At 36.2% G+C, this 25,628-nt stretch overlaps 1 protein-coding gene across 1 annotated transcript in view; it reads right to left on the reverse strand.

Annotated features, from left to right (window-relative positions):
• The window catches only part of CUNH8orf34 (chromosome unknown C8orf34 homolog), a 149,888-nt gene that overhangs the window by 25,491 nt on the left and 98,769 nt on the right, over positions 1 to 25,628 (reverse strand). Inside the window, exons 9-10 of the mRNA XM_066180355.1 lie at positions 9,726 to 9,811; positions 4,738 to 4,811 (exon numbers count right to left, since the gene is read on the reverse strand). Coding sequence (XP_066036452.1) covers positions 4,738 to 4,811; positions 9,726 to 9,811 — 160 coding nt within the window. The remainder of the gene's footprint in view (positions 1 to 4,737; positions 4,812 to 9,725; positions 9,812 to 25,628) is intronic.

The following is a 25,628-nucleotide window of genomic DNA, read 5'->3' on the forward strand; positions in this document are numbered from 1 at the left end:
GTGGCAGTCAGCCAGCAGCACATTTTACCCTAAACCTTACAGTAAAAAAATGGTAGTTTGAGTTAAGTTACACATAGTTTTTCTGTTTACAGGAAAGCAGGAAGCAGGAAATATGTGGACACCTGGAAATCACATTAGTTTCAGCTTTTGAAATGAAACCAGAATAATTTTTTTCTAAACCTCAGTTCTGTTTTATTTACTGTTATTTAGACTAATATTTCTGAATTTGTCATGCTCAAGAACATAAAATTTTAGACAGGTAAAAACAAGGCATTCATTGATTTCATTTTTTTTACATACGTATTTTTCTAAACTTCAGAACATTCTTTAAATTTAGAATTATAGTTTAGGGGATTAAATATTTTCTAAGAAGAATATTTTCTTAACTAGTTGCAGGAATTATCACTCATTTCCCAAGAACCTTGATATTATGTTTTTGTAACCAGTTTGTATTTTTAACTTACCTAACAGTAGTTAAACTTACACATTGGTGTAGGGTTTTTTTCACTACTTGTGGAAGAGTTGAATTAATCTAATATTAACTGTTATCATTTTTATAAATGATTTAAATGTTGAAGTTAAAATTTTAAATTTCACCTTTAAGAACCTGAATTTCTACATAATTACAAAATTCAGCTTGGATTTGAAAGCTTTTGTATCAGAACACACCGATTTGAACATAAATAAACATATTTATGTATTTCTAATAAATCCCTAATTTGAACATAAATATGATATAAATATGTCCCTTAAAATTCCTAGTACTGCAGAGGTGCAATGCTGTGGTTCCTGATGTGGCAGTGTGGTCTTAGAATAACTATTTGAATGACTGACCTGCTAAATGCTAAACAGTGACCCCAAACCAGTAAATAATCTACAGAATTAAAGTGGAAGTTTGGATGATTTCTGTTGATTATACTCAAACAAGTAATTAAGTTACTTCAAATTATTGTTCAAGGGGAAAATGGGAAAAGCTATGAAAATTTCTAACAAATAGAACTGCAATATTGTAATATTATTGTATTCAACATATATAGACAGCAAGAATAAAAGCTGTTCTTCCTTATGCATGAAGCTTCAAGTCATTTTAAAAACTGAATTAAAGAATTTATGCATTTACCACAGAAAATCCATGTCTGTATTTCTTCTATGAAAGCAAATGAAATGTCCCAAAGCAGTAGAGAATACAGGAAAAAAAATATTTAAAACAAAACACTTCTATAAAACACTTTATTACAGTATTTTCCCACAGTAATAAAGAGCAAAAACCCAAGGCACATTCATGCAGAAACGCTTTTTGCAGTTGAACAACTTTTTTCTTCCAGTTTCTGCTGCATTTGGACTGGTTTGCCTTACATGGATAATTTACAAAGAAAAATATACCTTTTTATGTGCATGTGCAAGGCAAGATTCACATAAAAACCCCCCAAAACTAAACATAAGTCCTGTTAGATCCAGGTGGTAAAAGAAACAAGTCAGAGAGAAAGCAAAGGCTACTCAATGTGATCTGCCCAGTGCATGTGCCCTGTTTCTATATGGTAGTCACTGTAAAGTCAGCAGCTTCCTCTGACACCCCGTTTTTCCATTTCTGCTAGAATTCCAGGCCACTAAAATTTTTCCTGGTGTTACTTCTGTATTTTCTTAGAGTCTTATTTTACTTTCTGGTTTTGGAAATGTTCTAAATATTTGGCTAGAAAACTTTGTGTTCACCACAGTGAAAAAATCTCAAGAAAAAGATTTTGCATTTTGCCTGGCACTTTTCGTTACACAAAATATTTGCCAGGCAGTAAACTAGGATCTCTAAGGATGTTTAGAATGCTTGCTTCCACTTTGAATTCTTACAAAACACTTGAGGAAAGTGCTGATTCCTGTAAATACTTCAACCAGCTTTTTGCCAGCTTCACTCACTTACTCGTCCAGAATGCCTTGTTTGGGGTTGTGCAGCACCAAAAATCTAAGTTCTCAATTTCTCAATCATTAACTCTTTTTATGAAAAATAAAGCATAGCAAAAGATTCTGTTTTTAAAAGTGTAAAGAAAAATGTCTAACTACAAAAAACAGGTTTTCACAAATAAAACAGTAAATATATACAAAGCTGCAAGAGAATCATAGTATGACCATAGTGTAAATTACATGACCCATGTTATAGACTTACATGTTGCCTATCTCTTTTGAGTACTAGTATCCAGATTGTTTTAGCATCCACATTAAAGATCTTTCAGGTGGGACATGAAAAAAGAACCCAAAGGTTTTTTCTGAAAATCCTTATGAATAATTCTTGCTATTTTGTCCTACAATTTTTCTCAAAACACTTACCCTCTGAAGGCCAAGGGACCTTTGAGGAAAATTTGTCAAATATACATTTTCAGAGAAAAACTTATATAATCATCCATTTAACTAGCAACAAACACAAACTACCCCACTGGAGTGCAGTACCGATATTAAACATTGCACACCTTGAACCATGTCAGGAATTTTTCCATGTAATATGCACATTTGAGTGAATACCATTAATCAGTTTGTCAAATTTATGAGAAATGTTCGATCAACATCTAATTCCATTTCCCCTCATCTTGTATCTCATAAAATATCTAAAAATCATTAAAGTCATGAGCACACATTTTGGTATCAATTCTGAAGTAATTTTAAAGGCATATTTCTTACTGCTTTGAAAGACTGTGGACATACATTGCAAGATTGCATTTATCTACACAGCCTTCCTATGAGGCATCGCAGTTTTATCTCTACATTTTGTATGTCAAGATTGTCAAAGAATAAGTCTCACTGAAAATTATTAGGGGAGCATGGAACAAATCTCTCCTTCAGAGTCCTGAAAGGCAAGGAGAACCGCTGGATCATTCGTTTCTTTTTGAGGAGATAGTTACAAAGTGTTGGATAGTTGAATTTAATTTTGAATGTTAAGCCATTATAAAGAGACAAAAGCACACAATCAGCTAGCTGGAACACTAAGACACAATACACCAAAAAAAAAAAAAACCAACCCAAAGAGTATGAACTAACAGTAACTGGCTCCTTAGAAACTTAGGCAAAGTAGTTTTTCAAGAGCTTGGGGATGTGAAATGATCTGCCTTTGCCCTGAGGAGAGGATGGACGGGCAGAGCAAGAGCTGCAGCTGCTCTTGCCTTCTCTCTGCAGCACTGGTAACTATAGCATGAAGCAGTGTTGCTTTCACAGATTCAGTCCAGGTAACCTTACTGCCTCTGGCAGTTCCATCCTCCAGGCAACCTTAAATAAGCCTGGCACTACCAGAGCATGAAATGAACACTGGTACATATTGTTTGCTTGCTTGCTCCTAAGCCTGCACACACAGAGCACACATGTAAAACTCTTCAGCTGAAGGCTGTACCTTTCTGTAACAAGACTTTGCTAAGAAGCATAATGAACTTTTGTTTTATTCGTATTTTTTTCTAGGTAATGCAATTCATTTGTTTCTCTCTCCCCATGTTACATCTGCAGAATTACAATATCAACCTTTGTAGCTATGAGCCCAAATCAATAAGAAAATGTGAGTTCAGGAACTGCTGCAAAATTTATTTTACTCCTCTGTTGGCTGGTGGGAAGCAAAAACGAGGTTTAAAAAAGTAGCTCCAAGCAACGCCAGATGAAGTTCTGTTCTTTCCTCTTCTTGCCCAATATCAGCAAAAGCTTTGTGAGGTTCTTGCACTCCAAGTTCTCAAAGAGCTTTAGGAATTTTGAGAAATCCATATATCTCCATATATGAGAAATCCATATCCCTCAGCTGCTTTGATAAATAATCTGGTTGTAAATACATTATGTTCAATACTATCTAACTTTACTCACACTGCTTAATCAGCTGCCTGAAAGATTGCAAGACCAATCTGCATTGCCATTTTTCTTCTTTCGTTATACTGCCCTTTTATCCTTAGCTAACAAATGCTAAGCCCTTTTTCACTTCCTTTATCAACACTAAAGTGTGCTATAAACCAGTATTGCTGAACAGACGGAACAGGATTATTGTGTCCTCTTACACTTGTCTAAAATTTTGCAAAAATGAACAACTATTGTCAATTTATTTGCCTTAGAGAAGAAAAAATAGCAATTCCTTCTTTAAGGGATTATATTCAAACTCCTGGCACAAAATTATGATTATATGATTCTTTAAAAATTATTTTACTGCTGGTTATGTTTTCCACAAACTGCATGTCTGCAAAGATTTTTTTAAGTTTCAAATAAAAGAACTGATGGAGATATTACCAAACATAATATTGCATTCCTTTAAAATATACATATAAACTAGCCATACATTTTAACTAAACTGCTCTTACTAGTTTTCAAGCAAATGGTAATAGAAATCTAAATTGCAGCTGAATATTACAATTTCATATTTCAGAATGAAATTTAGAGTCTGAATTATTTTCTTCTCTTCAATTTGTAAAATTGAATATTATCTGGTAAAATTAATATTTGACAAGCATTCAAAAACATGCAGAATATGTATAAAATTACTGCACTTTCAATGGGAAAGCCCAACAACATGTGGTTTTTTAGAATATAATAATGTATTTCAAAATACTACCTTTCCTAGAATGAAAAAATTAAAACAGAGAACTGAAAATTCAGAACGGTTACACAAATTCAGTTTTCTTCTCTCTAGGATGACAGTGCTGGCAAACACAACTTTTACCTCTATGCACAATATATTTTATGAAACAGATTTTTAAAATTACAGGATTACCCATTAGGGAAGGTACTTACAGATGCAGCCACTTGAGAAGCACTCTGAAACTCATTAATATCTTCTGTGAGTGCTTCAACCCCAGGTACTTGAGCTGTTCCAAAGAGGTACAAGAGAAATGTAAATCACTCTAATCAAGTAAGGGTTACTTTCAAAACGTAATACCTAAAATTTTACTGCTGGGAAGGTAAATGTGGCTACTGTAAATGTACTACTTTTCAGTTACACCTCAATAATCAATAGATTATAATTTATGTCTGATTTTGATTTAGAACCTTATTGCAACATGGAATAGTGTCTCTAACAGGACTAGAGTGATCAGCAAGCTTCCTTCAGCTGCCAAAGTATCGTCTAAGTTCTTTATTACCTTTACTATTTAAACTAAATAGTGTTTACACAAGTGAGTAGTGGATCTCCAGCTTCAATAAAATTAATAAAAATATAATAAATTAATACAGCTAAAATTCCTGAAGTAAAAGGATTTGGTCAATTTAGACAACTTTTAGAAGCCTTGCAAGTATAATTTTTACCCATATTGCCACATATGTAAAATGACAGAATTTTGTGAGGAGTCTAAAATGACTCTTTGATGCATTTGTAATGACTTAAAACAGATTTTATGCGCCCATGTCAGAGAAAGAAATTTCCAAATAACATTCTATGCAGTTTCACTCTTTGTCTAACACTGCTATGGGACTTAGATGCTGCAGCAGCAGCCTAACCAAGTAAGATGTTTTGATCTTCCCTAGTTCTGCTGTTATTCAGACACTTAAGTAGGGAGGTCCTTATGTTTCCAGAACCCAATTTCTTAAACATCTCAGACTATACTTACTATGAAAGCAGAACTTACTGTGAAGTGTGGCAACTGTGGCTACCAATTCATTGCAAACACAAATTGATGTGGAGGGTGAAGAGGTGATGATAATGTAAAGTTCTGATCAGAGAATTGTGTGGGAATTGAGAGCTGATGCCACACTTTTGCCATTGCCTTATCTAGTTTTCAATCCTAATTCCCACATATTTGCATCCTTAATTTTTTACCCTGGTCATGCAGTTCCATCCAGAACAACACTATATGTGTTTCATATGTTCATGTTTTATTTGAAAGTCCCCAATTCCAAACTTTTCCTTTACATCCTTATGTCTCTTTTGAACTTTGTACTATAATGACACTTAAAAGGGGGAAAAGACAAACAAACATAAACAAACAAACCAGAACCAAAACATCCAACTATGTAGAAACTATACATTTTAGTTTTTTCTCATTTCTACTACCTAACTGCATACAACAAAAACCAGTGACTCCTGATAGGGAATAAACTACCAATGTGAACTTTGCTCTAGCAAAATTTATTTAGCAAACAAAGTATTATATATCACAATATAATCTGTACAGCTATAGACGTAATAGCACGATAAAATAGGAAACACCACATTTACACAGTGGCATAGTACCACAGAACTCAAAAATTTTGGTCCAATATTATTACAGGCAGAGTCACAAAAGAAACAAGTCTTTGTCCTCACCTCAGAAATATGTGGAGTTGCACAACACACTGCAAAGAAACTCACATAAAAAACAGCTTTTCTCAGATAATTTGAGGAGTGGTTTAGAAGTCTTATACTTTTCATTTATCTTATATTAAGAGATTACTCCCTAACAAGTTACTGCATTTTAAACTTACTTCTACAAGAATGCATAGACTGCAAAAGCTTTATTTGCAATAATGTCCTCTTTTCCTTTCTTATATCACGCTTCACTCAAATGGTAAGGTAATTTTAGCAGAAGAGAATTAAGTAAGTGAAACAAGGTCGTATAGGACTTAAAGGAAATTGGGAGTAAATGAACAATTATCCTTTAGTGATACTATTTCTGCATATCTAAAACCACCCCTAAAATACAGAACTAGATTGCTTCTACAATCCCATCAACCTGAAAAACACATTGGGGGCTGACAGATGCAGATTTTTCTGGATCAATCCTGCTGTAGTGTGTATCTTTTGAAGCCTCAGCCATTGTCCCCATCTACCTCTACAGAACAAGAGCAAGGTTCAGTGGAGAGCTGCCTAAAGGGACAAACTAGACAAGTTTGGCATCTATAGGGAAGTATGCTGTGCAGTCATCTATGCTGCTGCTTCTAATCAGAATCAAGAACCTATTAAATTCTTCCCTTAGTTCTTTCCTGTGAAGTGGTCTAATGGAAAAGGGAAACATTGAGAGGTATAGTTTAAGACAGTGAAAAGAAACTGCAGCTTTAAAGTGTCTTGTGTTCTTCAATCTTGAGACCTGATTCCTATCTCTCATTTTCACTACTTAGATCAAAAACAAGTTTATCTAATTCAGCAGGATTATACTAGAGAGAAATCAAGGTAGGAGTTAATTAGAACCAGATCCAGATTGCCAGAGTACAGTGTTTGATGCTGTACGTGATCTTTTCACATAAGCTACAGCATTGACTTTAGCAGGTGGAATTGCTTAAAATGAGGCTCATTTATAAGGGCTGTTAGATCAGATGTTCTGCCAATTATTTCTGAGTTTAGTTCATCTGAAATTCACAGGAGAGATATTCCAAATCTAACAGAAACAGATTATTATCTAACAAAAGCTACTCTCAACTTTGTTGTGCATCAGCACCTTGCTTGCTTATTCTTGAATGAATGGCTTGCATCAGCACTTCCCAATTGCACAGTTTTCCCTCTTTAAATTCACTGGTACTGATAAATAACAGCAGAACATAAATTCAAATAAACCTGGTAAGTGAAATCTGCTAGTCACTATTTTCATGATGTAATACATCTGTAAGAGGACAAAACTAAAAATTCAGTGCAACAATGCCTTGGTTACTTAGGGGCTTTTAACAATATCTTTATGAGGTTTTTTAATCATCCTCTCATACATAATACTTATTGGAAATAAGTATCAGATGCAAAGACAGCAAACACTATGCTGCATTTATAGGAAACATTGACAGAATGGGCAGTTGCCTGAGTTCTGTGTCTGTTTATAGTCTGTACCTACTTGTGAAATCCAGCTGTGTTTCTTTTCAAATCGAAGTGTAGCACTAGCCAACATTTTAGAAAAAAAAGACCCAACTATATGTTTTGAAACACTGAACATTTCTGAGGGCACCTCTTGACAGAAATCTGGCATTACCTTACTATTGACCTCAGTCTTTTTGCCCGAGAGGCCTTGTTGTTTTCTAGCTACATGACTAACAGGTCCATGTATATTCATAGACATGAGACAGATGTTAATAACAACATGAATGTCATTGTCCCACCTACCTAAGTTTTACTCCCTGTGCTTTATTGAACACGGTGTTTTTTAAAGAAAGTGCCTTCCATCTTCTCTGTAGCCATATTGACTGCAGAGTATTCTGAAGCACATGAAGTGGCTGAAGGTAGAACAGCTATAGCACTTTTGTGCTCCATACCCTGTGACCATGAAACATCCAGCTCCAATATTACACAGCATCCAGAAAGTACTCCAACACTTTCTGATAGTTTCACCTTCTTTAATCCTGGTGTCTGTGACACTTAACAAAACCTAACTATTTAACTGAAGCCTGCAATTTCAGAAGACAGCATGACAAAGTGGGCATATTTTTGCTTCAAGAGCAAAGGTACACAGGAAGGAAAATGGAAGGATGAGATCTGCTAAAAAATTATTTTGTGAACTGTAGAGCTTTTTCCCACATCTCTCTGACCCATCTATTTGCTTTTGCTGCAATGATCTCATGCATGCATATTCCCTTACCTATCTCAAGCAAACCACTACTACCTCCCTTTCTGGGAATCACTGTCACAAAAATAGAATTTTGCATTCTTTTGACAGGGCTTGATTGAAATCAGCCGTCTGAGCATCTCCTGCTGACAATCTTTATGAAGATTGTAAGGACATCATGTTTTGAGATTCTAAGTGTCCTCTTACCTTATTCAATTAAGTGATCAATGGCAAATAAAAGGAAAAGCCAATGTCTTGACTGCATGAAACCACACATTCTCACAAAACTAGTTTGAAAATTTTATCTTTAAAGACATATTAATTACTAATGGCAGGTTTGCAAATGAGACAAGAGAAATGAGTGAAATCTCAGGTTGCTGTGATACCTAATAGCACATACAATAGCATCAGATAGCAGACAGAGAGTAGGATAATTAAAAAAAAAAAACCCCACATTCTGGGGAGGGTTTTTTTAATTAATTGATCACCATAGCTAACTTGTCCATAGCTGCTGAAGACTACACTGCACATCAAAACATAAAATTTGTAGACTCAGCTGGTTCTGCCCAACAGTAAGGGAACAGACTAAAAGATTTTATCTTTGCAGATTCTCTGTCAAAACCTTTATTTCTTTCTCTCTGCATTACAGTGGCAGCTAAGATGAAGTTAACCTTCATCAACTTTATCTTTCATAGGAAAGCTGGGCATTCGCTGGAAAGATATCCCTTATGAAGTGTCTTTTTCAGCATTTCAGGTGTTACTCTTTTCAAAAACCTTGGAAGAAATTGAAAAAAGTCTGAGTGTCCTGACTGCAGATTAACCCAACATATGAACATGTCTGTATGAGGAGGAAAAGTGTTTTTCAGAGTTATTTTATAAACTCTTCATTTCTACCGTAAATTACTTGAATCATCTGGATGTACGTGTAGAAATAAATTAAATATTTCAAAGGCTATTCTTTGGCATAAAAGCAGCCATGAACAGCCCATGTCTACACTATTAAGCTGTTTTAAATGTTAGTGTGCTAACATAAGATCTGTCTACTAAGAACAAATTCTGGCCCATTGCACCTCCCAAAATATGCCTAGGAATTATTCTGGAGTGTTAATTGGCCATGACAAAAAATATGTTAGTGGGTCTTTGAACAGCAAGTGATTGAGTTCAAATGCCCAGGAACACTTTCTTGGAAGTGTTTCATCTTTTACAGACATAACCCCTACTCTCAAATTCAAGATGTTTATGTTTGGGGTTTTTTAATGAGCAGCAAATATTTATATAACTTACCATCAGAGTCTGACACTGCTGGCTCAGATGTCTGAGATACCATGGAGACATCTTCTGGCCTTTCTGCCAAATTATCCCCTTGCAATCTAAATTGTGGAAAAATGCAGTGAAAACATTCGCAATCATATTCAATGGATAAGACACAGAAGAACATTATCCCTGGCTACATATTCTGCTCACAACATTGCCTTAATTAAAAGAGCAGCTTTGCTGCAAAGTCCAGACTCATGGTTCAATCATAACCTTAACTGTTAGGTCCAAGGAACTAACCAATCCTAGCTTATGAATTTTTTTAAGTCTTATTTTACAGAAGAGGGAGTTTGGTGTGCATGTGAAACTGCAAGCTTCCTTCCCCACCTTCAAAAATATTCTAGTTGAATAGGACTGTACTGGATGTCCATGCCAATGTGTTGGCAGTGTGGCGGCCTTGGTGAGTAGAGGCTGGGGCTGCCCTGAGCCAGTCACAGGTGGTTCCATCTGGCTCCAAAAAGAACAACGGCAGGGCATGACTGAGCTCTTCAGCCAAAATGGTGGCACCTTGGAGGAAATACAGTTAAGGAAGAGCCAGCCACCATGCCACACAGGCAGAAGAGCAGAGAACAGGAAGACTGGGAAACAGCAGAGGACACACCAAGGTCAAAGGAGATGGTGCTCCATACTCTGGGCAGATACTCCCCTACAGCCCATGGTGAAATGCCAGAGACAATATCCCATGCAGTCCCTGGAGAACCAACACCAGGGCAAGTGAGTTTGTCCGGGATGGACGGTAGCCGATGGAGATCCCACACTGGAGTAGGTGAGAACCGTGATGAGGAAGGAAGGGCAGAGAGGACCTGTAATGGACTGACCACATACCCCCATTCCCTGTCTCCCCTGTACTCCTCAGTTGGTGGCAACAGGAGTCTGAAGTGAAAGGATGAAGCTGGGCCCAGGAAAGGGAGAAGGAAAAGAGTGGGTTTAATCTCTGTCTTTCATTTTCTCATCACCTCAACCTATTTTAACTGGCAATAAATTAGACTACTTTTCCCCAAGTCAAGTCTGCTTTGTCCCTTACAGTAACTGGCAAACAATTTCCCTATCTTCCTCTTAACCCACAAGCTTTTACTTCCTATTTTCTCCTGTCATCCTACTGGCTGGGTAGGGAACTGGCCCTTAGCCAAAGTTAACCCACCACAGGGAACTATATGCAAGAATATTTCCTCCTCCTTGGTTACTTGTTAGAAGGAAAATACAGTAATTATGGCACACTTTGTCTCCAGGCTTTCTGGCTGTACCCGGTGACTGCAATGCTTTGACAGCAATTTATATAAATAATGCTTGTATCTGTTTTTTCAAATGAGTATCCCAGGGGTCCCACCATCCTTCTCCAGGCTCTTATGAATCCTGAGTACAAACTCTGCACTTAAGAAGTGCTTTGTAGCTCTAAATGCAATATAACTGCCATTTACATAAAGGTTATCTTACCTTGGATTTATTCAGACATGAAAAGAATAAGAAAAATGCAGTTCAATTTTGCAAAGCCCAGGAATCATAGAAATGCATTGAAGTAAAACCTTGGGGAAAGAAATAACTTATCTCTGGAAGAAAAAAAAAGTTCTTTTCACTCTGTTTTCTTACTCTCTGCAGCTGTTTCATACTCAGTTTGAAATTAACCTTTGAAACCAAGTAGAACCTCCTTATCTGCCCTATCAAAATTTCACATTTTATGACTCTCACAGTCATCTAATATATATGGATCTTAAGTCATCTGTTTGTACTCCTCAAAACCATTTCCCCAACAACCCTCTCGTCCAACTCCTTTATCTCCTTTTGTTGTCCCTAGAATGATTTATTTATATGGAAAGCTCAGTGTAAATTCATAATATTTCTTATCTAAGGTGGCAGATCCATAGAACGTGAAACTCAAGACAACAAAATGTAAAACTTAGAAGCTGTTAACCTAATTTTGAAAATTATTTCTCTGAATCCTTTATAGCTCTGTACCTGGCTTCTAATACCCTAGTTGCCAATTCTTTAAAAGCCTAGCCTTGTCAAACAGGGAGAAAACAATTGCAAATAAAATAACTATGCAAAAAAAAAGATCTCAAAAATCACATAATTTTCCACGGCAATACAATTCACCCATCCTCCTTCATTACATACATATGCACATTTACTGCAAGAACACAGTCAGTCTTAGAAAGACATGCATGAAATTGCAGGAACCAGAAGTGAGATACTCTTCTCTCCAGCCATGTTGGTAGTTCATTTATATTTAACCAAAAGGATAATTACTCCAACCTTTTCTGCTTACACTACAGTCATATAAAAACTATCTCTAGAATTAGCTGTGTCTTTTATCCCATCAGAATTTTCAAGATTTTATGACATGTTCCCATTCTGAGCTTCAACAAATCCACACCAGACACAAATAACTGAAATTATTCTCATCTTATTCTAGAATTTAGATATATTTAAGTGGTCCATTGCCTCATGAAGAACACACACACAAAAAAAAATCTTTTCAATGCATCTAATCAGAATATCTATTTCATATGATTCTACTTTGCAAAAGAAATGGCTGGGGTATTGGGTGGATGGATGAATAGGATGTTTGACATATCCGTACCTTATTTTCACATCCAATTTTCAATTTATTTATGTATTTCTTACATATGAGTTCATATCAGAACAGATTCTCATGAAATTCAAGCAACAAAAAGGTCACAAACACTATTTCTTGCCAAAAGAATTCTCGTACTTGGACTATTACATTTTTTCTTCAGAAGTAGTACTATTCATAAGACACCACCACAGTAAAATAAAAACACTTAAAAACTCTTCAGCAGAAAAAACCATGGATTAGAAAGACACATAGTAAGATAGTAGTTTTTAGGTAATTCTTCTAAACCTAACACTAGATGGACTACTTCAGCTTTTAATCAAAACATTATTTCAGCTATTAATCATTTTAATGAGTCTAAATTTGACGCCTGATAGCCAACATTTTTTTCTCATATCTGTTTCTAGTGTGATTTCTTTGTTAGAAGACATTGTTTCAGTTACATTAACCAGCTGCACGTTGGAGCTTCAAGAGCTACAAAAGCAAACAGCCTCCAGGTAAATATTTCAATTTTCTTTGACCCCAAAATGTAATATGTAGGGCTTCTTCCAAGAAAATGGTTAAGGGCTTCAGGACCAAAGATATTCTGAATAAATTGAATAAATTTGTGGCAGAAGCATTATGCAGGGTCTATCACTACAAACAAGCTTGTGGATGTGTGAATCACAGTCCTCCCGCCGGTATGATTTAAAAACTACAATTCACAGATTCACAGAATGGGTCAGATTGGAAAGAACCACAGTAGGCCATCTGGTCCAACCTCCCTGCTTGAGCAGGGTCATCCCAGAGCACATAGCACAGGGTTGTGTCCAGATAGTTCTTGAATACTTCAGGTGAGGGAGACTCCACAAACCCCTCTGGGCAACCCATTCCAGTGCATGGTCACCTGCACAGTAAAGAAGTTCCTCCTCATGTCCAGGTAGAACGTCCTGTGCATCAGTTTCTGCCTACTGGCCCCTGTTCCATTTCTTGGCATCACCAAGAAGAGCCTGGACCCAGCCTTTTGAAATGCTCCCTTCAGACACTTGTAAACACTGATAAGGCCCCCTCTGAGTCATCTCTTTTCGAGGCTGAACAGACCCAGGTCCCTCAGCCGTTCTGCATAAGAGAGATGCTCCAGTCCCTGCACCACCTTTGTAGCCCTTCACTGGACCTGCTCCATGAGCTCCATGTCTCTCTTTCCTGGGGAGGCCAGAACTGGTCACAGCACTCCAGATGTGGCCTCACCAGGGGTGAGTAGGGCTAGAATCACTTCCCTCAACCCACTGGCAATGCTCTTCCTAATGCACCCTCAGGACACCATTGGCCTTGGCCACAAGAACACACTGCTGGCTCATGGAGAGCTGGTTGTCTACCAGGGACCCCCTGCTTTCCAGCAGGTCAGCCCCCAGCCTGTGCTGGTGCAGGGGGTTATTCTTCCCCAGGTGCAGGACCCTGAATTTGCCTTTGTTGAATTTCAGATGGTTCTTCTCTATCCATCTCTCCAACCTGTCAAGGTTGGATGCAGGACAAATTCCTACCTGGGAACTCCTCCAGTGCACTAAATGTAGACATACACAATGATTCTCCTGTATGTCAACACTGCTGTTCTATGACATTCTTTAAATCAGTAGTTAGAGAAACTAAAGTAAGTTTTTATAGCAGAAAACTAGAATTAAAAAAACCCCAATGTAGTTCACATAATACTTCCGAGGACTACATGGGATTAATAAAAATAATTACAAAGACTTAATTACAGGCACAGGTACTTTCTAACATCAGGGCCTAAGGAGAAGGCATAAAGTATTCTGAAAACAAAGAAATGGAAATGCTTTAGGTACCTCATAGTGAGATACATGCTCTCTATTATTTGTTCTTTGCTTAGACTAGTGATTCAAAGTGTGTGTATTAATAATTGTCTTGTGCTAGTGTATAATAGAGGTTGTTCTTTAGGAAATTTCTGAGCCAAATAAAATTCAGAGGGTGCTTGTCATTTAGAGACAGAGAAATTTAGATTATATTTAGGTTAATGCTATTTTGACCTAGTCTTCCAGAAATATGTGACTTAAATAACCGAAATCCCATTCTATTCCCCCCTGAAATGAACCAGCAGAAGGGTTATCATTTTTAGACAAAATCTCCTTTAATCCCAAATAAACGACTGCAAGCAAGAGTTATATAATTACTGTGCATGTGGCTGGCCTTCAAATTCTGGTACACAACTAAGGACTTATTTTCAAACATAGCAAACTAGAGCTGGATAACTGCTCAAATTCTGATGTTCCCTAGAGGTGAACAACAACAGAAACTGAAACTCCACTTGAGAAGAAATCCTGAAAACCTGCTATTTCAAGAAAATACAAATGCTTCTGCTGACTTTTTAGTAGTGAAGAAAAATTTCTCCAGGACAGTAAAGGGCACTCTCCAAGGAGCACAGGGAAAATTACATGTCTAAGTACTGCAGCTCCAGCCATTCTCTCTGCTCTGCCCTGTGTCAGCTAAATTTTGTTGATTCTGAATAAACACTGTAAAAAATTTTGGTTTCTGTGAAAAATTATTCCTAAACACACGCATTTAATTGGAAAATCTGCATTGCTAAAGACTCAGTTGACTTCTTTTAGCTGAATATTGTGAGAAGTAGTGGAAGGTTTGGTAAGGAATCCTTAAACCATTCAGCAAAAAAGAGCACTAAAGTGGTTTTCATGATCAGCCAAAACAGGTGCATATTTTTAAGGCCATAACAAAAAAGTTCTCTGAAAAACAGAGGTAGTGTCATGTTTGTATTAGAATCTTAATTAAGGAGATTTTGACTTGTTGAATCACTTATTTTCCTTAAATTATTTCCAAGTAGGTTACCCATTCTCTTGAAAAAATCCTACCAAATGCTTCCATGATTTATAGTTAGTTTCTTTATGAAGTAGTCATTACTTTGGATCAAAAACTCTAATATACCTTTTGTAAGATTTATGAATATCATGAACTTATTATACACATAACACGATGATGTTCCTTTGGCAGCCAAAGGGAATTTTAGTCAGAGATGAGAAGAAGGATAAATTTGACTTATTGGACTTCTTTTTTTCTCCTTTCAAATCACCAGCTTCCTTTCTGTAATTTAAAACTTCACATTGACATCTAACATCTTCTCTGATAGCACTGTAATACTGAATTATAACTTCCCTAGGACAAATACATAACTTCAGGGATGTTATAGCAACAGAGATCAGACAACAAAAGTCCTGAAAGGCCCCACATGCTTTTAGGTTACACAGAATGTTTTCTTGCACCTTTCCCTAGCAACCTCAACACCACTAAGAGTATTTCAAGCTTCATAATCATCTGCCCTGACTTGCCTGTAATATGGTGAGTTTACTTCATTCTTTGTTCCCAAACATACTGATCCAAATTCTGATCTCATGTACCTTGACTTACTGACTCCACAATTCTGCACTCCCTCAAACTGATGTAAAATCCAAAGCTTTTTCAGCACCTAAACATAAAGCCAGGAATTTCTGACTTATTCCATTTGTTTTACTAATGTCTCTTACAAATATAAAAATATTAAAACTGTGCCACAAAAAATTCCTATTGTATTCACAGGTACAGAAACACAGAGATGTCAGTTTTCCAGTACACAGTAATGACTGTACTGGTTATTATAATGGTAAAATTTTATCGAATAAATATTATTAAAAAAAATACAGGCAAAAGTACTCTTTATCTGGTAAAACTCCTCATCAGTTTTAGCTTCATACACTATCTTCCTAAAGAAGATGAGATTTTTAAAAAACTTTATATGATTTTTAGAACACTGAACTGTAGAAGAAAAATGCCTTAGATTTATGAGAAGAAGATACTCTAACAGAGGATTGTGAATTTGGTGAGCAATGAGAGTGCCTGCCACCTCTGAAGCAACAATAGAAAAGCTCTGCAGCATGTCATCTTGTTATATTGAGAAATCAGTGTCATCGTTTCTGTTTTCACCCTACACTAAAATACAGGAAGCACCTAAATTGAAGAGAAATGAAGCATGAGGACTATTGGATTATCCTGCAGAACATCACCTAGGAAGGCAGACCTTTCCAATATTAAATTATAAGACTACATGAATAAATGCAAATATTTAATACAATTTCTGAATAAAATGTAGGAATATATGCTTAATGGCACAATCAGCATGCTATCCAGTAGAGATTTATAATTCCTTTAAATCTGCTTTAAAGAAGAGATGCAAGACCGTCAGGCAGGAGGAGTATGTTGTTACTACCAGGATTCTGTTCATGTGAGATATACAGCATTTATATTATTTGAGTTTCACCCTGATCTAAGATACAGTTAAACTAAAATAACTTCATTTTCACCAATACCATTCAAACCACAGTCTGTTTCTTGCTTTTGCACTCAGTTTCTTAAGGACACTACTTCTCAGTGCTCAAACACTAGAACACGGCAAATTATTTCAAAATTCATAAAACCAGTAGTTAAAAACAGATTTTGGTTGAGATTCATTCTCCCTTTACAAATTAAACACACTATTTTCCAGTCACTCTTGGAGATTTTTGTGGAAAGTCTCCACATCACCAATAGTTAATGCACAGCATAATGTTTTCAGCTGGTAATACAAGAATATAGAGTTGCTGAGCAAAACTTACACATTGACACAGCCTGCAAAATAATCTTTTTTGTGTGCTGTTTGCCTTTCCAAAATGTCTGAATGCAGGTCTTTGTGCTTTTAAATAAGTACACTCTGCAGCTATTTCTGAGGAGAACCAAAAGTGGAAATATATTTCCCAGAGTAAGGAATCCATAAAGAGACTGAATTATCTAATCCTTTTACAAGATGGGGAATTAGGCCATTCTTATGGCAATCTTTTATCTGCTGCTGGCTTCAAACCATTATCTCACAGGAGAAAAATTACAGTCTTTGTCAGTCTTTTCAGACTTAACACTCTTTCTTCTCCTGTGAACCATTTTTTTCTAGGACTTGTGAAAGAGTTTTGTGTGTGAGTGTGCATTTGTGTCTTTAAGAGCTATATTAAACTGCTATCCAGATCCTCAAATTATGACCAACAAGCTTCCTCAAGCTCATGATCTCCTGGCTTCCTTCCGATATCATTTTCATCCAGAAGAAACTTCTGTGGCTAATATACATCACACTGTTGTACAAAACCCAGAAAGAATCTACAACCATTGCCATAGAGAATTAGCTTGCAAAGCACACATCAAAGAGAGCAAAGAAAAAGCAGGGAGAAAAGCTTGGTAAAGCACTTGTCTTTTTAAATTATTGAGGGGGTTAAATGGGTTTTGTAGGGGAAAAGAGAAAGAGATGTCTTGACAAGATCTGCAAATGAAGGACAGAATGAAGCGGATGTTGCCCTCCATTAAATTGAGAGAGAATAATTTTCAGGACCAGCAAAATAGTATTAATTTCATATTCAAATATGCTCTTACTTCCTTCATTTTTACAAATCAAGACTAGGACATTCAAAAGGCCAAAAAAAAATCCTTTAAATCTACTGTTCTTGGAATTTCTCCATGGCAGTTTTAAATGTTTGCAAGTGCACCAACCTGCTCAAACCAGTTCTTTTAACCAGCCTGATAAAAAAAAAAAAATAGGTACTGTTGAACAATAGTTCTTACAAAAGATAGTCTAGAGACATGTCACTAATTCACAGCATCTTATGCTGCATTCTTCCTGCATAATCAAAACCACATATTAATACCCTGTCAGTTAAGTTACAGTAGGGCTGTCTCCAGATAAACTCAGTGCACTGCCATGTTTCCAAAAACAGACCTATCATGATAAGGTATATGTGTAAGATGTAACTCACAGCCAAATTTTATGTACCTAGTGCTAGTTTCAAGTTTAAGTCTATTTTCACTAACATGTAAACACTTATCTTTCTTCAAACAAATGGAAGTATTACATTACTTTTATGCTGACTGACACCTATTTAGGTAGAAAAAAACAAGTCTACCTCACATGTGCACACTATAAAGAAATAAAATAGCTGTTAAATCTAACAGAGAGGGAAATACGTCATCTGAAAACACTGGTCTCTTCAAAGCTTATCAAAATTTTTGATAACAGATGATATTTTTTATTATCACAGTATTTTGTGGAACTTCTGATAGGACTAAAGTTATTCCTTGCTGAATTTACTAAGCGGGGAATTCATGCAAACAAAAGAGGGAGGAAAGAAGCCTGATCTTCCTGGGATTTCTGACTAAGCACTTCATGTAAATCGCCTGTCTTATATTGTTGTCTTCCCAAGACACTGTTCAGATTCTGAAAACAGAGAGACTTTGGCCATTCTCCCAAAACACACATTCATTGGGAGTTTCCATGAAACTAATTAAAGTTTAGGACTAAAAATTATACTGTCTTGTGCACTTCAGAGGTCAAACTTAGATCTCTGAACTCAAAAAAATTATTTGAAATCACACAGATATTGTCTAGTTTGCATACAGTAAGATGTTCCAAAGCAACACAAGACAGTGAAAGAAAAGGCAAGCCAGTGTGTTACTCTGACAACTTAGCAAGTCAGCCTACCAAATCTTTAAAAATTATTTGCGGTCTCTGTCTCTCATAACCACTAGGGCCAGTAAAAACATTTTCTGAATGATTTTCTTCTTCAGTGTTGTTCTCTTGTTTTGAAAGAACAAGATACCAAAGTGGTACACCACTCTAGGAAAGATGAAGTGATTTATTTTAGCTGTACTTAGCACTTACAAAATCAAAAGACAATGAATACATTATTTTGGTTATTTATGCATCAGAACTGGGCAAATTAATCCGTGCCCAAACGCAACTCATCAAAAAAGCAAAGCGCTTACTTCTTTTTTTTTTTTTTTTTTTTTTTTTTTTTTTTTGCCACAGCTTTTCCTTTTCCCATAATTATTTTTGTTTTTCTACTTTATAAGAAGTTTTAACTAGCCAAAGGAAAAATATGGGGTTTGTTCTCAATTTTCCAAAGTGAAAGGAGATTTTTAAAAGTTATAAAGCACTACCATATGGAGTTTAATTTACTTGTTTGCCACTACTAAAAGGAAAAACATGCAAATAAAACATTTTGTTTAGGACAAAGTCTGTGAAGCTGGCACAAACAAACATGAGGAAAATTCAGCTCTTTTAAAAAAGAAGTCAAATAAAACTAAGGTTACAAAAAAAAAATAGATAAAGGAAAGAAGAATGTAAAATGGTGACATGAGTCATCTGGAATGTTTAGTACTTTCTGCCCTATAATAATAGCCACTTAGAAACAGTACACAGTCAGAAAGATAATATGAAATGCATGACAGGAAAGACAAAAATACGTGTATGCAATCAAAAGTTTTGTTAAGATTTGAAGACATCAACTTCCTCAAAGTCTGTACACGAACCCTAATCACAGAATTTTCCCATCAACATTCATTCTGTACCAACCATTTTAGTTTGGAAATACTTTTTTCCCCTTGGTACTCTGAAGTAATTTTTTCCCAGGTTTCAGGAAAATTAACAAAGCAGAAATTTCTGCCAGAAACTGAGTCACTAAGCTAGCCTTACCACTACTGGGCAGACATACAAAGACTACTCTTTACGTAAATACGTATACCAAACCATACATATACCTGTGCCCATTCCCCAGTATTACATCACAGTGTAGAGAGTCAAATAAGGGATTATATGGAGCACTTGAGAAGTTATTCTTTCTGACACATCTGTGTATTATTGATTAATAATATTAGGGTCTATAAAGAAAAACAGGGAGTTATTTTATATTCACTGTGATCAGGTTTTGTTCTAAATCCATCACCTCTGAACACTGCAGTTAAAAGGGTGATTATAGTTCATGTAAACATACCAGAACCACTTTTAAATTAGCTCCACCTTCACAGAGCAGTTTGACAATTCCTGTAGCAGCTAAGGAATATCTGCAGATGCAGAACTTTTCCTGCTAGAATTCAATGCAGACATAGCCTTTTATTATGTCACCCAGGCAGCACACACTGTTACCTATGGTCAGGATAAGGGGAAAACAGTCCATGGAGTTTCAGTGTCATTTAGTCCTGCATGCATTTTTACCCTTTGAGGTGACTGATGCCAGAATGCTCAGTTTGGGAAAGAAATCTTACAGTCTCACTTGAACAGCAGCAGTCTGCTGAAAACACAGGAGAAGCATCTACCATGATGCCTTAGTCTAATTTGGCAGAACATAAACCTAGACCACCAGCCAAAAAAAGGCACCAATAGCAAAAGTTACATCCATTCTTCTTCCGGGACCTATGGAATCTATAAAGGATGGCAGACATTGACCCTTCTTCACCCGACTGGATCAGCCTCTATCCCAGTGTTGCATTCCCTGACACCTTTCCATCCCCAGCTCTAGAGTTACTTTGGGATTACATGCCTGGACAAGGTAGGCGAACCCATCTCATCTCAAAACACAAGTCAGCCATACCAATGGTTCCAGTTCAGGGAACACAATGACAGTGAGAGCAGACTAAGGGATCTTGTGCAGTGTGGAAGCTGAGAAAGCTCAACAGGCTTCCTTCCTTTTTCTGGGGAAATCTTCCCGGAGTCCACTATAATTGTGATCATTGTCTGATTTTAAAATGTAATCTTTAATTAGTATTTATGATCTTCCTCATACGGGTAATTAATTTCATTAATTTTTGTTCCCTGAAGTTTCAGGACTGTTGTCTGGGGACAGTGCATACAGTAAAATGGCTTTTTAACAGCAGTTTTTTTCCCTATTTGCAGGGGAAATAGGTAGTTAAATTAGATTCACTTGTCAAGCTTCAGACTATTTTCTTCACAGCTCATTATCAAGTTTTCCACCAAATGTTTCTTTATGACCTCAAGTCTCATTAGTATTGTCAGAGCTATGTGATACTGAGATAAAGCACTTCCATACAAATTCTAAGATTATCAAATGGCTGAAGCTAGGTTAATACCACAGAATTCCCCAGCCAACCAAATATTTCCTGTTCTTTTCTAGAGGTATATGATGGCCAATTCAAACAACGGCTCCATAGTTTCCACCATTAATCTGAAGTTTATGTCAAATTATAACTGGCTCCTTCAATTCTTTTGTCTCTCCGCTGTAGAATCCTGGTCAGGGCTCTCTGTCATGAAGACCTACTCAAATTCCAGTGACGTATTGGAGAGATTCTAGTTTGTGATTCTAAATTTCACATAGCACCATACAGTTTATTTGATTGTATCTCAGGTATGCATGGACGTAGTGGAGACTATACCGTAGAAAACCAAACTTTAAAAAAATCCAAATCGTTAAAGAATAGGTAACTGGCAAAGAAACAAGCTAACTTGAAGACTGAAGGACAAGACACCTTAAAGGAGTAAAAGTCACAGATGATGAGCAGGGCAAGGTTTCACAGGCAAGGCAAACTGGCACGAGAATTTTTGAGTACTTTCTTCAAACCAAGTTCTCCAAAAATTTCTATAATGGCAGCATGCACAAAGTACCTCATTTGTTCTACATTAACAGCTCAAGAATACAAGTTACTACACTGTACTCCACATCCCAAGGGTGAGGGTAAGAAAAGCTCCATTTTATTTTTACAATGTATAGATATATTTTGTGTGTTTATACCTATATTTTTGATTCCTCTAATATGTTAAAAGGCCTTACTACACTGTCCTTTGGCTTTAGCTAATCTTAAAATATTAACTAAAACGTTGCATCTCAAACCCAACATTTGTATGCAACTAGTGCTACTTCACAACATTCTTGTTCAGAAGCCTTCAAGCTTGTGGCACAGTATGTTTTCTATAATCCCATTTCTTTTTTAATCACATGCAACCCCTTTTTTGTATTCTATTGATGTTAAAAAGAATGAATGCAGCCCTTGCGCTATTAAAAACAAAAAGCTTCTTACTTTCAGGAATGCATTGGCAAGACTCCACAAGTACAAGATTTAACTTTTGAGCATGGCAGTGGGCATACAAGGCTAATGGGTGGTCCTTAAATAAAAGAAAAAAGAAAAAAGAAAAAGAAAAAGAAAACCCCCTGTAATTCATTCAATAGTACATTAATATTATCTTTTACCTTATGGTTGATTAAATTCTTGCAAAACGCTCAATGTGCAAGTCACAATACATAAAAAAATATGGAAGTGTTGTTTGGCTTTTACAAATTGTCATTTAAATATCTATTTAACCTATACAAGTTTTGCTAATGTGTGAGGATATCCTATGATTCACTGGCCAAACCTGAAATTCATTTGTTTTGCCTGTATGTGAGAAAGGAATTACAAAAAAATGTTACAGAATGAGTCAGTCTATTTTCTAAATCAGTCAGACCAACTGTGCCCTTAGACAAAGAAGGAATTATTGTAACAATTTTGCTCAAATAATCTAAATCCAGATCTGTTTTACTAGAAGTGTTGTTGCTAATTTTTCAGGCTAAATAGAAAAAAGCAAACCTTCCAAATACAGGGAGGTTTTGTAGCCTTTTTTCTGTATCTATAAACCTTGTTTTGTTCCACCTTGTGAATGATGTCACCCCTTTATTTAGATGACTTAATATGCTACTTAACTTGCCCTGTAGTCCAAGAGCAGCTATGGGAATAACATTGTTCTGGTAGCTACTTCCTCATTTGAAAAACCTCTTAAAGCTGTTATCCATCTGCATTTCGCTCATCGTGTGTGAAACATCTATACAGAAAACAGTAAGCTCTCTGTTTCTTACAGTTATATGCCAGAGTACAAACCAATTTATACTCCAGTAGAATTAACCCTTCCTTTCATTTCTCATCTCCCTCTGGGGACTTTTTTGCAAAGGGTTTTTGGGGTCTTGGTTTTTTGGGGGGGATTTTTGTTTTAGTTTGTTAAATCATAAGCTGTTAAAACATATCTGGTGTGATAGCTTGAAAGAATTCTCCATTTTTATTTCCTGGATGTCTGGGTGGAGAACTTTACCTTTATTAAAAATTACTGACCTGGTCTGTGATAACTATTTACCTGTTTATTATCTGAATATGATTGGTGAAATTACCATGATTACAGGTTAAATATTAGTTTCTAAAAAAAGTTAAAAGCTCAGGAGTTTCATTCTAGTTCAAATTATGTAAATTCTGAGTCTCATTTCTTATGATTCAAAACCAAGTTCATAATTTTGTCTAAGAGACTTAGGGCAAGTGAGAATATTTTCCCAAATGCAGTGTCTCAACACCATTGCAGGTTTCCTCCACAATATAAACTAGATTTAGTTTTCCTTCTAACAAAATTGGTTTTTATGTCTAGGTATAGTCACTTCCATCTGGCATTCTTTTTTTGTGCTACAAAAGGAAGGAGTGAAACTGGCACTAAATGAAGTCTGATCACAAGTTATCTCAGCATGGAGGAAAACCATTGGTTTAGTCCATTCCTCTCACAAGTCACTGTGCTCTCATTGTAGGAAGCTCCAGAAGCCACAGAAATATAAGACCTATAGCTGCACCCTACCGCAGCTGGTTTTATGGAGCATACAAAATGAAACCAGCACTCTTCTCAGACTAAGGTAACCTGCACATAGCCATAGACCTGTTCACTCTAATTCTCAAATAATGAGGGAGCACTGATGATCTATGGCAAGAAAATGCAATCTTAGAAGCAGGAGCATCCAAAACTTATACATTTTTTTAATGAAGAAATAGGGTGGAACTTCAATAACAATATTTGTCCTTTCCAGGTGAGATACAAAATACTAAGCCAAATTAATTAAAGCCAGTACTGAAAAACTCCTCCAATTGTTTTAATAAACCTCTCTCAGAAAAGCTCCAATATACCCAAGAAAGTGGGAAAACTTTTGAAGGATGTGTCATAGAAGGTAAATTGAGTGGAGTGTAATGAGAACAAAGCATTTAAAAAAAGGAAATAGCACAAGGTTGAAAGAAATCAGTTATGCAAATGCATGAGTAAAATTCAACTTTTTGTCTGAATCAATTATGCAAATGCATGAGTAAAATTCAACTTTTTGTCTGAGTCAAGACACATGTTTCCTAATATTTGGTACTGTGCCAAATAAATTTCAAGTAAAATGTCATATTTCTCCTAACAACAGCCAAAACACCTTCAGCAATCCCAATCTGGTAATCTGATTTGACAAGCCCTATTATCTATACAACACCACCATCATTAATAGCCATTAATAGCTCAATTCATTTCAAATCATCTTGTACAACTGAAAAATGAGTAACATTAAGAGGAAAGATACCTGTTTAATTGTAACCAAAAGCACGCATAACAATTTACACTTACTTCTTTTTCAATTGCATTTAAATATTGAAATCACACAGTATTTATATATACACTATACAGCACACAAGACTACTTAGAAAATGGATTATGAAAACATAAAAATACAATTTCTAAAACAAATTTCTAAACCAAACACTAATAGGTCCTGTATTATGATCCTACATTATATTGGTTTTTTTCATAACAGTGGAACCAAAGGCTAACACTGAGAAACTGAGTCAGTGAGGCGATCCAAATACTCAGACTCTAATTTTATAGCACAGTACTTTCAATGGCTATATCACTGACTAACAAAAAATCTAAATGCTCTGGAAACCAAACAGGAAAAAACCTGTCTTATCTTTGAAGCCACTTGTTTCATGCAACTGTCTGTACCCACTACTTCAGCTGCCTCAAGAAGGCTCCAGACTCAACCCCTGTGAAGGTACTGATGAGAGAGCTAATTGCACTAATAACCATCTTGAAGAGAGGAAAGAAGAGGGGAAAGGTGTCCTCAGTAAGAAGGAAGGAATGCTCCAAAAGAATGGATAGACTTTATCGCCTTGAAGAAAACAATGCTAGTTTCCTCACTACTGAATACAGCAGTGTTCAGACCCATTTGTCTCTTCTGACTTCCCTTGCCCCTGATGAGATGATGTATTTTTTTAATTCTCCGGAAGTTTAAAGAAACTGCTAAACTACCAGAGTGAAAAGAATCACAGTCATGAAGGTATCACCCAGTTCCTCACCGATGTCCTTAAACACAGTAGGGAAATCACTGAAGGCAAAATAGACCATTTTTTTGCATTCTCTGATAAGTGAAGTGACAAAAGGGATTTTGTGAGATCTTTCTCTCCCAGCTCATATTTTAAAGGACAGAATCATTTATTACATGCAGCTAAAGAACAATAGCAGTAGCCAAGGTTGCTAGGTTTGGCTCAAGATCTGAGCCCTTTGTTCCCTGGTGTGCAGGATTGAGAGAATATAGTATCTTGGCTCCTGCTGTTAGCAGCTACTTAGGGGAATTCAAAATTTAATTAACCTTCATAGTAAACCATAAAAGATGTTATGTAAGTTCAGAACTTCAGAATTTAGAGAA

The sequence above is a fragment of the Chamaea fasciata genome, unplaced genomic scaffold (genome assembly GCF_029207755.1).
Source record: "Chamaea fasciata isolate MVZ Bird 193981 ecotype frontalis unplaced genomic scaffold, bChaFas1.0.hap1 SCAF_1, whole genome shotgun sequence".
Taxonomy (NCBI): Eukaryota; Metazoa; Chordata; class Aves; order Passeriformes; family Sylviidae; genus Chamaea; species Chamaea fasciata.